This window comes from Rattus norvegicus, chromosome 4, assembly GCF_036323735.1.
Source record: "Rattus norvegicus strain BN/NHsdMcwi chromosome 4, GRCr8, whole genome shotgun sequence".
Lineage (NCBI taxonomy): Eukaryota > Metazoa > Chordata > Mammalia > Rodentia > Muridae > Rattus > Rattus norvegicus.
This window is the reverse complement of record NC_086022.1, coordinates 155,261,670-155,277,650: the sequence shown is the minus strand read 5'-3', so window position 1 is coordinate 155,277,650 and position 15,981 is coordinate 155,261,670. Positions and strand designations below refer to the sequence as shown.

The 15,981-nt window shown below is 37.4% G+C and overlaps 1 protein-coding gene across 2 annotated transcripts in view; it reads right to left on the bottom strand.

The window, feature by feature from the left end:
- Kdm5a (lysine demethylase 5A) overlaps nt 1-15,981 on the bottom strand; it is a 77,998-nt gene that overhangs the window by 38,471 nt on the left and 23,546 nt on the right. The window contains exons 8-13 of one of the 2 annotated variants that reach the window (NM_001277177.1): nt 15,475-15,633; nt 12,243-12,362; nt 11,573-11,731; nt 10,140-10,321; nt 6,561-6,723; nt 1,793-1,912 (exon numbers count right to left, since the gene is read on the bottom strand). In NM_001277177.1, the coding sequence (NP_001264106.1) occupies nt 1,793-1,912; nt 6,561-6,723; nt 10,140-10,321; nt 11,573-11,731; nt 12,243-12,362; nt 15,475-15,633 (903 nt within the window). Of the gene's footprint in view, nt 1-1,792; nt 1,913-6,305; nt 6,724-10,139; nt 10,322-11,572; nt 11,732-12,242; nt 12,363-15,474; nt 15,634-15,981 lie in introns of those variants that run through there. The other variant, NM_001277178.1, reaches the window with a different exon arrangement.

Below are 15,981 nucleotides of genomic sequence, written 5' to 3'. Positions count from 1 at the left end.
CAGCCTGACCTTAAACTCACGACAATACTTCTGCCTCAAGTGCTAGGATGAGCCACCAGGCCTCACTCACATTTTATTCTTAAACATTACTTCTTTAAGCACTTACATAGCTACAATAAAAAGTAGAACAACCAAACTGGTCTTTTGGGGTTTTTTTTTTTGCAGTTCTTAATTATTATAACAAGTGAGGAAGTCAGAACTGATAGCCACTGCAACTTATAAAAGCTGTTAAATTTTCCATTCATATCACAACCTTCAAACTCAAAAGAACCAACATAACATTTAAGTCCTTTAAGGTTGGGTAAGTCAAGCTATTAATTAGTCTTTAATACACATGGTGAAAAAGCCTCAAGCCTTTAGGCTGATGAGATGGTTCAACAGGTAAAGGCACTTTGCTGCCGAGTTTGATAATCTGAATTGAACTCCTGGAACCCATGTGGTAGACGAAAAACCAGCTCCTACCAGTTGTCTCCTGACTTCCACATGCATGCTGCAGCACGCACACTAAATAAATGTAGAACAAAAACCAACAAAAGGCAAAAATCTTAGGACCACTAAAATTGAAATTCTTGAGATCAAATTCAGTATTAGCTGGGTATGGTAATCAGCATCCAGGAGACAAAGGCAGGTGGATCTTTGTGAGTTTGAGGTTAGCCTAGTCTACATATAGAGTTCCAGGCCAGTTAGGGCTACACAGTAAGACCCTGCCTCAGATATATAGATAGATGGATGGATGAAAATCCCTATTAGTGATCATGTGAAAGACATTAAAAATCATCTCCAAGTCTTACCTGAATCATCCTGTATCCTGCCCTGTATCCATCCAGTATAGTGTAAATCCTAATTAATGTTAGTTATTTTTGAGCTCAGGCCCAAAGCAGACTTAACTGAGTTTTAATTACACTGTATTATGTGTTTCCACAGACAAATATGGAAGAAGTTTTAAAATACTGGACCAAAACAAGACAGCTCATAGTCCATGCCCAGTGTTATAAGCTTAGTTCAAGGGCAGGCTAGGAAACACAGCAAGGTTCCATGCCAAATGAAAATATGATCCATTTTATTCTTGTATATTTTTTATATGACTGACTAGTTATGAAATGTAACAAATTAAATTATCCACAGAAAACATAAGATAAGTATTTTACTAGAGTTTTCCCACACTGAAAGTGTTAAAAGACCAAAGAACCCAGAATTACTGGGGGTGGAAAATTAAGTCAGCATGTATTAAGTATTCATTCAGTCTTTGCCAGTAGTTTCTCAATCAACATGATGTAGCCACAACTAATTGTTTTCTGATCTAGCAATTGTTGTGTTTCATTTATATATGTTTTAAAAAGATTTATTTTTATTTTATGTCCATTGGGTGTCTTGCCTGCATATATGTCTATGTGAGGGTGACATGCCCTGGAAATGGAGTTGTGAGCTGCCATGTGGGTTCGAGGAATTGAACCTGGGTTCTCTGGAAGAGGAGCCACTGCTCTCAACCACTAAGCAATCTCTCTAGTCCCATCATTTATACATTTTAAGATCTAAAAGAGCTCAGAGAAAATGAAGACCAGAAGAAACACATCTATTCCCTCAGGAAAGACAAATAAGTAACTGCCCATTTAACTGCAAACTTACCAGGAAAAATAATGAATAAGGAATCCAATAAAAATTCCAAATTACAATGGCTACTCTAATATACCCTAAAATATTCATGGGCTCTACCCGAAACCCAGCTAAGTAAAAAACTGTATTTTAAAGGGGTGTTAGTAGACGTACAACAGCCACGTGCTATAGAACAGACCCAGTCAGCAGTACAGAAGTTCACGGCTTCAGCAAAGTTGTATCCCTGGTTAAATCCAGAGTGATAGGCACGAGGAAACGTCACCACAAACTCTCCAGCACACTGATTAGTTCTGTACACCTAAATGCAAATCAGAAACATGGATTAAAATGGGGGGAGGAGGGGAGACAGGCCAACTCAGATCATTTAAAAAATATTTTCTAAAATTGAAAATAACAGCATTACCTTATAAATATCAGAATATTGGGATTTAAGAAACAGCTACAACTCCCCCCTACCCAGCCCCCCCTCCACCTGACCCCCAAGACAGGGTTTCTCTTTGTAGTCCCTGGGTGTCCTTCAAGTCTGTGTAGACCAGGTTGGTCTCAAATGACTGGGATTAAAGGTTTCTGCCATCACTGCCTGGCAAACTCTGCTTTCTTAAATGTTGTAATATGTGACAAGAATTGGTAGCCAAAAGAAACTTTCAAACAGAAAACGGTACTCATTTCCTAAGTTAAAAGTATTACAAGTAATGATGAATGTGTGTAACTCTAGCACTTGGGAAGTAGAAGCAGAAGGGTCAGGAGCTCAACGGCATTCACTGCTGCAAGCTTGAGCTAAAGGAGAACTCTGGTTTTTTTTTTTAAAAAAATTTTCTTTAAAAACTAAGAAAATTGAGTTTTGTTCCTGTTGTAAATAAAAATGAAAGATTAAATTTCCTACAATCATTGGATAATATTTAGAAATTGATAAATTAATGTCATGAGATATCACTCAATCCATTTTCCCAAATGTAAATTTTGTTTTGTAATATTAAATTAATTTTAAAACCAGTTTATTTTTTTTATTCTATTATTTCAGCTTTTCAAGACAGTTTCTCTGTGTATGTAAGAGTCCAGCTGTCCTGGAACTTGATCTGTAGACCAGGCTGGCCTCAAATTCAGAGATCCACCTGCCTCTGCCTCCTGAATGCTCGGATTAAAGGTTTGCACCATCATGCCTTAGGTGTTTTAATTACAACCTTCAAAAATACATTCTGGGGCTGGAGAGATGGATCAGTGGTTAAGAGCACTGACTGCTCTTCCAGAGGTTCTGAGTTCAATTCCCAGCAACCACAAGGTGGCTCACAACCATCTCTAATGGGATCTGATGCCTTCTGGTGTGTCTGAAGACAGCTACAGTGTACTCACATAAATAAATAAATAAATAAATAAATAAATAAATAAATAAATAAATAAATAAATTCTGAAAGTGTATCTTGATACATATCAGTTTTAATTCAAACAGAATTAGCAGATAAACATGAAATATATTTCAGGACAGTAGCAACAACTGTTTCAAGTAAGTTTAACCTTAATCCTCTGGGTTCTAGCATAAATCCAACATTCGAAGACAAACGTAACAATTTATTTTATCTACCTTTGTGTTACCATTCTATGAAGGGAATGTAGTAGCACATACTTATAAACCCAGAACATGGAGGCAGAAACAGGAGCATCACAAATTCAGTGCCAAACCCGAACAAAACAAGTAAGCCCTGAGGGAAGCAGCTTAGTGGTAAAAAAACTGTATAAAGTGTACAAGGCCTTGAGTTCCAGCCTCAGCAGCTCAAAAAAAAAAAAAAATTTTTTAATGAATGCCAAATTGCAATTAGCAAACTTATACAATAAGTTCAAGGCCAGCTGCTACCTGATACAAAGAAAAAAAGTCACTCAAAAGAAAAATAACCCACCATTATCTGAGATAAGAGGTGATTTCATAGTACATTTTTATGCCATTATCTATATTAAAAATGGAAATATGGTGGGATATGTTTTTGCTTCCAGCACTCAGGAAGAACAGGAAGGTATTTGTGAGTTTGAGCTCCTTTTGCCGTTATAGTGAGTTCCAGATCAGCCAGAGCCACATAATTAAGACCCTATCTCCAATAAAAATAAATACAAAAGATTAAAAAAACAAAAAAAGTGAAATGTCCTGGAAATGAACTCTCTGACAGGCAGGCACAACCACACCCGGCATAAAAGTGTCTTAAATTATGAGAAAAAAACACCTATTTTCATTCGCTTTAACTGTTAACTTGGCACAGTCTAAACTCACCTGAGAGGAGTGCATCAATTAAAAACTTTCCTAGATTAGACTACCCTGTGAAAGAGGACTGTCTTGATTAATGTAAGCTGACCAGTGTACAACCCCCAGCTCTACCACGTGGTGGTACTATTCCCTGGGAAAATAGTCCTGCACTGTATTAAAAAGATAGCTAACTATTAGCCTGTCTTAGCCAGCAACAGTCATCTTTCATCGTTTCTGCAGAATCTTTTAGCTTTGAGTTCTTTGGCCAAAGGTAATGCTGTGTTTGAAACAGTTATGTGGGCCTCTCTTCAACTTCCTGCCTTGATTTTCCTCAATGATGGACTATGCATGATCTGGAATTTTAAGCTAAAATAAACATTCCTTAAGTTATTTTATTACAGCAAAAGAATGAAACTAGAACAGTTATCATTTTAAGAACTTGATTATTCTAGTTGAGTAGGAAAAATATAGAACATTAGATCTGGGAACCACTGAGACAGTTCAGTTGGTACAGGCTCTTAATACTGCTGGAGTTCAGGAATCACCACTCAAACCGCATTAACACTGATGTCAGCTAAGCAAGAATAGTTTATTGAATGCACACTTTAACTGAACATCTAGGACTTCAAAAAGGACTGGGAAACCTAATGGCAGTATTAGTCTGCCCTCAGTGTACGCTTTTTATAGTAAAAGAGATTCAGAAGTTTAAAGGGCAAGGAGGGGAGTCACTGGCTTACTAGGCAAAGTATTATCAGCTAGCCTTTAAGCTGATTGGTCCTGAGTAAGGTATGGGGAGTGGGGTGGATGGGTGGTAAACAGAGAAATTTCAGAACATTGAGATAACAGAGCATGAGTATTGTAATTGTAACCTTTTCGCTTACTCTTCAGTGTCAGTCACAAAAAACAGGGTGAGATCATATGTAGGTATAGGAAGGGCTGCCTGGTAATCAGCTCTGACTCATGCCATTTTAGACATAACAGTTCATATTGACCTTTGATTTGATGGGTCCTCCATAAAACTTGGTAGAATTTCTTAAGATTAGCAAACCTCATACAGAAAATATAGAACAAAATAGGACAAGTGATCAGCATGTCCTTCAGTCAAGTCACTTGTCTGAGTCAGTGACTAGCAGGTAGGTATGTTACAGCAACAATATAAAATAGCTGGCAAGCATGAAACAAATGGTTACCACTATTCTGGGGGGAGTCAGACCGTAATACTACCATGCCTGACGACCCAAATTCAATCTCCAGGATCTACATGGTATAATCAGAGAGCTGAATCCTACAAGTTATTCTCCAAACTACAACACATGCACCCTGGCACAACAGGGCAAAGGTTGGGCTCACCACAAAAAACACAAAATAAGAAAATGCAATTACAAAAAGTTTTTAAAAAGGGGCTAGAGAAATGGCTTAGCCATTAAGAGCACTTATTGCTCTTGTAGAGAACCTAGCTCACTTTCTATCACTTACATGGCAGCTAATAAAAAGTTGTCTCCTTTTCCCCTCTGAAGGCATCAGGAATGCATATAGCACACACACACATACATGCAAGCAAAACACTCATACCCATAAAATAAACTGGAGAAATGGTTCATCCATTAAGAGCACTTACTGCCTACGCAGGACCCAGGTTGTCCCAGTACCCATATGGTGGTTCACAACCACCCTAATCTCTAGTTCCAAGGGATCAAAAACCCTCTTCTGATTTCCTCAGGTCCCAGGCGTGAACATGGTGCACAAACATACTTGCAAGCAAAGCATTCCTATATAGTAAATAAACCTTAAAAAAAAATTTAAAACCCCAAACATTTAGAAAACATACTTCACACATTTAAGTAGTGTGTGAAGTCAAATATTCTTGGTTTTTTGAGACAAGAGTTTGAGGGCAGAGATCCACCTGCCTCAGCTTTTCAAGTGCTGAGATTAAGGGCTTGTGCCACCACTGCCTGATGAAATTAAATGTCTTAATAAAATCAGAGTACATATTAAAATAAAGAGTGTATTTTAAATTGAGAAAATGACCACATAAGATATTTTGAAAAAATATTCTTAAAGTCAAAAAGAGTTGGGCATGGTGGTATACATTTTTAATGCCAGCACTTGGGAGGCAGGAAATAGATCTCTATGTATTTGAATCCAGTCCAGCTTGGTCCACAGTTGGTGTATGGTCTACAGAAGAGTTACCAAGTAATACTCTACCTAAAACAAAACAAAACAAAAGCAAGCAAACAAAAACCAGAAGATTAGAAAGAAAGTAAAGGGGGCTGGAGAGATGGCTCAGTGGTTAAGAGCACTGACTGCTCTTCCTGAGGTCCTGAGTTCAAATCCCAGCAACCACATGGTGGCTCACAACCATCTGTAATAAGATCTGATGCCCTCTTCTGGTGTGTCTGAAGACAGCTATAGTGTACTCATATACAATAAAATAAAATCTTAAAAAAAAAAAGAAAGAAAATAAAATTAACATTAACAGCTTTTATTGAAAAATAGAAGGCCATTCAAATAAGTAGCTGTGAGACATAAAATATGGCTAATACTTTAAGCATCCCTTCTTAATCATATTAAAGTTCTATTCAAAGTATAAATTTTAATTTGACTATACTACAGGGCCTTTCATATATAGTTACAATTCTCCCCAAAACATGAATAGAACCCTAATTAAAAGGTAGAAAATCTTTAAAAATGTTGAAGGAAGACACAGAAGACTCACAGGCACACCATGCTCCATGAGCACATTTGGGTTCATGATGGTTACTAACTGATGTAGGAGGTCAGGCTGTGATTCAAATAACTCAGGGGCCAGCTCCCTCATCACCTCCTCCAGTTGTTCTGCAGCATGAGATGGTACACCATACCATGTCTTTGGCTCGCCCCTAACAAAAAGAAATAACTGTTTAGCTAGATAGAACATGGTACCAAATGAAATCCACTAAATTATAATTAACCATTCCTGGCCATAGGTTATATGCCCAGAAACCTGGCAACCATCCCATCAATCAATGCTACTACTAATACAATAAATAAGGCAAGGATATATGGACAGGTAAGATACACACTTCTTGTCACTGAAAAAATAACCCAAAGTACATAAACAGTGGATTAGTAAAGGGACCTTTTGAACTAAAAATAGATTACATGGAAATCACTGTTCAAAAGGATATGGATACATCTCTCTTGACTCTCAGAGGAGGAGTCTTTCCTATTACAACCAAATGGTTAATGCAAAGAGTCAATGATCTCCAGAGTACATATAACCAACTTCATTCAGATCAATTGTCCTCTCCATGGAAATAACCAATACTACAAACTATGCAAAATTTATAAATATTGTTGTCTACAAAAAGGACCAAAAATTAGGCATCATTATTCTATTATAGTATGGATTAGAGTTCATTTAGAATACTTAGGAAACAGTGCTGGCTAGTTTTATGTAAATGTGACATAAGCTAGAGTCATTTTTGAAGAGGGAAACTGGGAAAATGCCCCCACCAGAGTGATTGGTGGACAAGCTTATGGTGCATGGATGGTACTAACCCTAGGTTGGAAGTCTAAGTGCTCTAAGAAAGCAGGCTGAACAAGCCATGAGGAGTAATCCAGTGAGTGGTGCTCCTCTGACCTGAGTCAGCTCCTACCTCTAGACTCCTGCCCTGACTCCCTGGATGACTATGAGCTGCAAGATGAAATAAATCCTTTCCTCCCCAAGCAGGTTTTTGCTTTATCACAGTAATAAAACCCCTGAGACAGAACTGAATTTAATTAATTAAGCTATTTAAAAAGTAATTGCATTTTCTAATTCTCATAATTCAGAAGACTATAGATGAGAGCTATTCCATCCCCTATAGGATTGACTATAGTAATATTTGGGGCTAGATAGATGGCTCAGCAGTTAAGAGAATCTACTGCTCCTGCAAGAATACTCAGGTTCAGTTCCCATCGCCTATATAAGGCATCTTACAACCGTCTATAACTCCAGTTTTGGGGAATCTAATGCCATCTTCTGGTCTTTAGAGGCACCTGTATTCATGGGGTGTGTACGTGCACATGCACACACACACAAACACACACACACATTCACATATTTACACATAAAATTGAATAAAAAGTAATATTTTAAAAACTATTGTTTTGTGTGTGCTGATAAATCAAATAGCTCCTAATCATATACAATCATAAAGCACTTGAAATTTGGTTACTCTGAGGTAGTAAATTTTCAATCTTACTACTTACTCTTAATTATTATTTAAAATAAAGATTAAAAAAAGGCAGCCAGGTATTAATATAAGGTAAGGAACTGACTAAGTGAATGAAATCTTTTAAGTCAGAGACAAAAAAAATAAAAAAATAAAAAAATAAAAAAAAATCAGTAAATCAATTTATTGAATTTATTGCATATATACCCTAGGTATTTTAGAGGAAATGTTACAGAAATGAAAAACTGTTTTAAGTTTCAAATACCAAATCAAATCGTTCAGCTATGAAGCGTAAATATCCCATTTTACCTGTTGAGATATTTCAACAGTGGGAGAGGGCTTGGTGGCTATGAGCACCTGCTCCTCTTTCAGAGGACCCAAGTGCAGCTTCTAGCATCCCATGACTGCTCACAAACACCCAAATTCCAGTTCCGGATGATCTGATGCCCTCTCTTGACCTCCAAAGGCTCATACACACACATACACTCAGACACACACACATGTATACACGTAAAATAAAATATAAGTAATTTAAAGATATGTTTCAAAATTGAGCTAGGTATAGAGCTCAGAACTTCATTCAGTGCTAACACTGAAGAGAGGAACAAGGTCTTTTAATCCCTAAGATATTGTAAGTCATCATTATTTATTTTCTCATATACTACACAAGAAACATTATTAATTTAAAACTTGGGGGCTGGAAAGATAATTCAGTGGTTAAGAAAACTGGCTGCTGGGGCTGGAGAGACGGCTCAGCGGTTAAGAGCACCCGACTGCTCTTCCAGAGGTCCTGAGTTCAATTCCCAGCAACCACATGGTGGCTCACAACAATCTGTAAAGAGATCCCATGCCCTTTTCTGGTGTATCTGAAGACAGCTACAGTGTACTCATATATAATAAATGAATAAAAAAATCTTATAAAAAAAAAAAAGAAAAAGAAAACTGGCTGCTGCTCTTTCAAAGTATTTGTATTCATTCCCTGTACTTATGTGGCACCTCACAACTGAAGATCTGAAACTCTCTTCTGGCCCTTGTAGCACATCACACATATGGTCCATATACATACATGTAGTCAGAACACCCACACACATAAAATAAAAAATATCACAAATCAAAATAATCTCCTCTAGGGTCTGGTAGAGTAGGTAGTCTGAGACAAGTCCCCTCCCTGCTCAGATACTATTTTGCTTTTATGTAAAAAATACTTTTGAAGTCAGTTCTCCCTAAACATCAGTTATTATTATTATATCTTAAAAATAAAGACCAGGCCTAATGTGGGGATACATGCCTACAATCCTAGCACTCTGGAAGTAGTAGAGTCAGAAGATCCAGCAGCTCAAGGCGAGCTACACACAAGTTTGAGGCTAGACAGTCTCAAAATAAAATAAAAATTAAACAATGGCCAAAAAGAAAAAAAAATCAGAGCTGAGGGTATAACTCATTGGTAGTTCAAGTACTTGGCATATATGAGTGTAGAGATAATATTTTGTCAATTAAAAAGCCTATGGTGGGACTGGAGAGATGGCTTAGTGATTAAGAGCACTGACTGTTCTTCCCAAGGTCCTGAGTTCAATTCCCAGAAACCACATGATGGCTCACAACCATCTGTAATGAGATCCGATGCCCTCTTCTGGTGTGTCTGAGGAGAACGACAGTGTACACACATACATAAAATAAATAAATAAATCTTAAAAACAAAAAACAAAACAAAAAAAAAGCCTAAGGCTTAGGCAGGAAATGGAAGGTGGGACATCAGAAGAAAGAATTCTGGGATAGAGCCAGATGCAGGAAGATCTACCCAGCAAATATGGGGAGACATACACACAGGTAACCAGATATGGCAGAATGTGGGTTAAAATGGTCGAGTTATTTAAGTTATATTCTAGTCAGAGAAGAGCCTAGGTATATGACTAAGGTATTTATAATAAATGTGTTTTGAGTCTGAGTCTTATTTCTGTGAGCACATTAGGAGATAGAACCAGGCCTAATTTCAACATGAGTCCCTGGATTTAATTCCTAATACCACTCCCTGCCCCTCAAACCCTGACAAAAAAGGCCAAAGTCACTAAGTATATGTGCTGTAACAAGATTGGACATACCAATGCAAGTAGTTAATTGAATAACTCCAGTGATCTTCAATATGCCAGCAAAAAGAAGAAAAGCACATTCCCACATAGAGCCACGGCACCTTCATACCAGAAATGTCCACATTAATATGAGCAAGAACAGACTGCTCCAGAACAGGCATGTTATTCAAATTCCAACCAGAAAGTGCATACTCCTATAAAAGAAAAAAAAAAGTTAAACAAACAAACAAACAAAAAATCAGAGTTTACAAGTACTAAACGAAGTCTTTTTTTTTTTTTTTTTTTTTTTGGAGCTGGGGACCGAACCCAGGGCCTTGCGCTTCCTAGGTAAGCGCTCTACCACTGAGCTAAATCCCCAGCCCCAAACGAAGTCTTTTTTTAAAAAAGATTTATTTTATTTATATGAGTACACTGTCGTTCTCCTCAGACACACCAGAAGAGGGCAGCAGATCTCATTACAGATGGTTGCGAGTCACCATGTGGTTGCTGGGAATTGAACTCAGGACCTCTGGAAGAGCAGTCAGTGCTCTTAACCACTGAGCCATCTCTCCAGATCCTAAACAAAAATCTTCTAAGAATTTTATAACCCACAGCTAATCTACATCCCTACAACTAATCTAAATAAATATTTGGTATCTAAATATCTAAACTTTTCTAGGTTCTACTGACATTTCTCTTTATTTCAGGTACTTAGGTACACACACACACACACACACACACACACACACACACACCCCTTCAGAGGTCAGAGAACATGTTGGATCTTTGGAACAAGTATTCTTAAGCACTGAGCCATCTCTCCAGCCCTTTTTTAGATTGTGGAACAGAAAGAGATAGGCAAAAACTCTAAACTAGGGTCAGTGAGATGGGTGGGTGAATAAAGGTACCTGCTGCTAAACCTGACTTCAGTCAGAGCCTTGAGAAACTCTACAGAACGAGAGAACTGACTCTCATAAATTGTCCTTTGACTACCCCAAACAATCCAATAGCATGTGACACACAGAGACAAAACAAAATTAGGGTTGTTGTTCCTGGAACTTAATGTACATATCAGGCTGACCTCAGGAAGATCTGCCTGACTCTGGCTCCCAATTATAATAAATTTTTAAAAAACAATGTTCAAACAGGATTTTTAACTAAACTAACTTTAATTCGTAAAGCTATTCTGAATATGCTTTGTTTATGACAGTCTCGGTATGCAGCTCAAGCTGAACTACTCATAAATCTTATACCTTAGTTTCCAAAGCACTGGGATTATACTCATGTACACTCATGATCAGTTCAAAAATCACGGTTTATAAAATTAACATTTACTTATATTGTCTAAATTCTATGTATTTCCTATTTGACACTGGCAAGGTCCCTTAGGAATAGAGAAAAGAAAGTTTTCTATGAAAATGCAACATCAGCTTCAGAGTAAGAAGTTTACATAACAGTATCCACACCTCCTCTTCTGGTAACATCTTTCTCTGACCATCCTTTATAGGAAATCCACTTCCAAAATCTTTTGAAGAGATATCAGCTCCATACTCTACAATGACGTCTTCTTCAATACTACTTACTAGCCGCCAGAACTCCTTTTCTACTAGCTCTGTAGGAACCATCTATAATAAAACCAAAGATGATATTAACTCATTGTAACTATAATCCTCTAAAACATAATATACAGACCACGTGAACAAAAACATGATAAAAACAAAAAAAATCACCCCATTTCCCAGAGCAGAATTCACTCGTATTATCTCTCCACTGAGAACAGGGAAAAGCTAAAGATAACTAAAATTTAAATATCAAAATGCTTTTCATATGAGCTGTAGTGGTGCATACCTTTGATCCCAGTACCAGGAGGCAGAGGATCTCTATGAGTTCCAGGCTAGCCTGGTCTATAGATTAAGTTCCAGGCCAGCCAATGCGACACAGCGAGACTACATTTCATAAACAACAACAAAAAACAAACAAAACAAAAAAAATGAAATTAACAAAACAGATTATTGGTCCCTAATGTTAAAATTTGGTAGTCTCTAACCTTTTTCATATTGTTCCAGATTTCTACAAAACTTGACAGGAAACATTTCTTTGCTTCTCTCTAAGCCAACCTAAATGATAGCTACTCACATGCACTGGCATATTGAAATAATCAGACTTAAAATTATCTGCCATCTCTCCGAAGCTTTGAAGTGTATATTCTCTTATAGCTTGCTCAAATCCAAAGGCTTCTCGAGGTTTGTTACATTCCTGTGGGGGGAAAAGATGCCTGAGGTAACCTCACTGAAATTGAAAACGCAAGCATCAAATCTGGCAAAATAACAAGAGCTATGGATGGTAACAGTGGAATAAGCTCTCAGACCCTAAGGCTGATATCCAGACATACAGCAAATAAATGTCAAATATAGCTTTTCTTGATCATTCCTTTAGCTGAAACAAATCTAATCACTCTTACACAGCAAAACAAGTACTAGTTATTTGCAAGAAATTAGATACTTCAAACTAGAATCTCAACTGAATGTTCACTCTTCTGGGGTAATGTTCTGCTACCAAAACAAGCCTGCAAAGGAAGACTAACTAGGAAGCAAACACAAGGATGTTAACATTCTTATCATCCATCAAGTAAATAAATAAATATTCACAGAGGAAAGAAAGGTTTGTGTTATAGGACATCCACTGGACTGTTAGGCTAGGAGAATGGTTTCTTCACACTACCAGTCACCAGAAACTCAAATATCTCTAAGTCTTTTAACAAGTAGTAATTAAAAGGGCATAAAATCCTCTGATTGCACCTGGATATCCCAAACATTCCTTTTCTTCAGAGATCTATCATGACATTTTGTTAAAATAAATAAAAAGATAAGGCATTTCCTAACAGTATTATCTTTCAGTAAGGCAGACATATCTATAATTGCAGCACTCAGGTACGAGGAGCAAAAGGATCCTAAGTTCCTTGTCAGCCACAGCTACCTAGAAGATCTTACCAAGGAAAAAGCAAAAAGAGAAGGAGACAGAAGAAGGAAAAAGATTAAAAATGAAAGTATAAGCGAGTCACATCTGCACAAGCTAACAAACAGCACCTATTTATAATAGGTGAGTGCCTCTCACATTTCAGAGCTTCATGTCTAATCCTCACCGTAACAATCATCCACGGGCTGGAGAGATGGCTCAGCAGTTAAGAGCACTAGCTGTTCTTTGAGAAGACCTGAGTTTATTCCCTAAAACCCACATGGTGGCTCACAATCACTTATAACTCCAGTTCTAGGGGATCTGGGATGGTGTGAATGAGAAGCATTCCCCATACTTACAGGCATTTGAATGCTTGGTCCCCAGTTGGTAGACTGGTACTTGGTAGTTGGTATTTGGGGAGGCTTACGAAGTGGGAATTCATGGAGGGAATGTGTCACTGGAGCAGGCTTTGGGAGTTTAATCACTTGTTTTGTTTAGTTCATTCTATTTTCTTGAAACTATGGTTCAATGTGTGAATACTCAGCCTTCTGCTCCTGTAGTCATGCCTGCTGATGCTTTGTTGTGTATCTTTCTGCCATGACAAACTCTTATCTATCAGGAATTGTAAGTCTAAGCAAACTTTCTTCTACAAACTCCCTTTGTTATAATATTTTATCACAGCAATAGAGAAGTAACTAATAATGGATGTAATGCCCTCTTCTAGTCTCCACAGGCATCAAGCATACATGTGTTGCAAAGATATAAATGCAGGCAAAACTCCCACACACACGATAAAATCTATAACTTATTTAATTTTTACTCTAGAAATATATAAATAAGACAGTTGAGGGTTACATTGAGTTCAAGGCCAGACTGGGATACAGCATAAGACCTTGTCAAAAAAAGAAAAAAATGAAAAAGTCTTGTTTTCAAAAAAATCTATGTACAAAGCTTTGTGAATAAAAAGTTCACAAGATCCTATACATATAGTCACAGAAGCTGAGATTTATTTCAGTAATTTGGGGTTCAATAGTATAATTTCAAGAGATTTTGTATTTCATACCCGTGGTTTGCGGTTTTGTTAACAAATACACAAAGATTTTGGTAATCACTTTGTAAGTATTTGCAAAATCTTGATTTTGAGAATTGGCGGTCTTCTGAAAGTGCTTAGTCTGTCAGAGACGACTTACATGTAATGCTGTTTCAAGTCTAGGGAATAACCACCATCTAAAATATCAACACTTTCAAATAAACCAAGAGCTCTGGTATTTGGTAATTCTTTTCCCCTGAAGACAGGGTTTCTTGGCCATCTTGGTGCCTGTGGAGGCCTGCTGGGAACAGGACTTCTAAAAAAAAAGAAAAGGAAGTGGGTCTGGAAGGCTGTGGTGCAAGACCATTTTTGCAGGCTACAAGTAAGGTCTCCAGAACCAAAGACAGCACATGGCTCTTCTTAAAAGTGAAGGCGTTTATGCCCGAGATGAAACTTGAGTTCTACTTAGGCAAGAGATGTGCTTATGTTTACAAAGCAAAAAACAATATGGTGACTCCTAGAGGTAAACCAAACAAAACCAGAGTGATCTGGGGAAAAGTAACTCCAGCCCATGGAAATAGTGGTATGGTTCTTGCCAAATTCCAAAGCAAACTTCCTTGAAAGGCCACTGGACACAGAATCTGTGTGGTACTGTACCTATCCTGGATTTAAACTAAAAGAGAGCTAAAAGAGAGTAAATAAAGGTAGATTGGGGACAGCACGAGAGGGGAGGCAGGGTTTCTCTGTGTAGCCCTGGCTGTCCTGTTACTCACCATGTAGACCAGGCTGGCCTCAAACTCAGATCTGCCTATCTCTGCTCCCAAGTGCTATGATTAAAGGTGTGCATCAGCACCTCCTGGTGGTCCTTTGTAATTATAAACTTATAAACTCATGAGTATTTTGCTTGCATGTACATCTGTATACCAAGTGTAAGTCTAGTACCCAAGCAGGACAGAAAAGGGTGTAGGATTTTCTGGAATTAGGACTTATAGACGGTGGTGCACTACCATGTGGGTGCTGGAAATCAAACCTGGGTCCTCAAGAAATGTAAGCAATTACTGATGAGCATCTCTCTAGGGTAAAATGTTTTTTATATTCTTGCTTAGTTCTATTCACATTTTATTTTAAACTTTACAATTTTGAAAGTCTCATAAACCTAAACAATAAAATTATCTAACCAATAGTCAGAGAAGGAAAAAAAGTTAAGAAAAGCTGTCTAAAATACAGCTGTTGCACATCTACTCAAAATAGTTCTCTTTAAAATCCTGGAGATTTTTCAACAACTATAAACAGGAGACTGTGACAAGTTTTAGGAAACATGTTTCTATTACATGCATGTACTACTGTCACTATTTAAATGGATCCATCAGGGGACATCTGTACCTCAGCAACACATTTAGGACACCTCCAGTCTCCTTTGGGCACATCAGGAAGTGGTGGAAGCAGACAAAATGTATGGTAGCTGTCATCACACCCGTCACACAAAAGCAGTTTATCCTCATTGTTTCCTCGACCACAAAACATGCAAACATAGAGATCGACCTATGAAGATAATAAAAGTAATTATTTTTCTATAAGTATAGAGTATTATATTTTTCCCATGAACTACTCCATAAAACAAATAAAACAATGTACACTAAAAATTAAACATAGCTAATGCTAAAGAAATCTATTTCTAACAATTCTCCCCAGAACTTCTATAGGCAAATTAACAAAACTATAAGAAGGTGTCAGAATAAAGAAACAGTATAATCTAGGGAATTGGAAAAGTAAACTTAAACTTCAAAAATAACATTCATTCCACATACGGATACTATACTATAGAATGAATTCTGGAAAACTGCTATTGACGACCCCACCTCAATGATTTTTAAAAATCCTTGGAGAGGA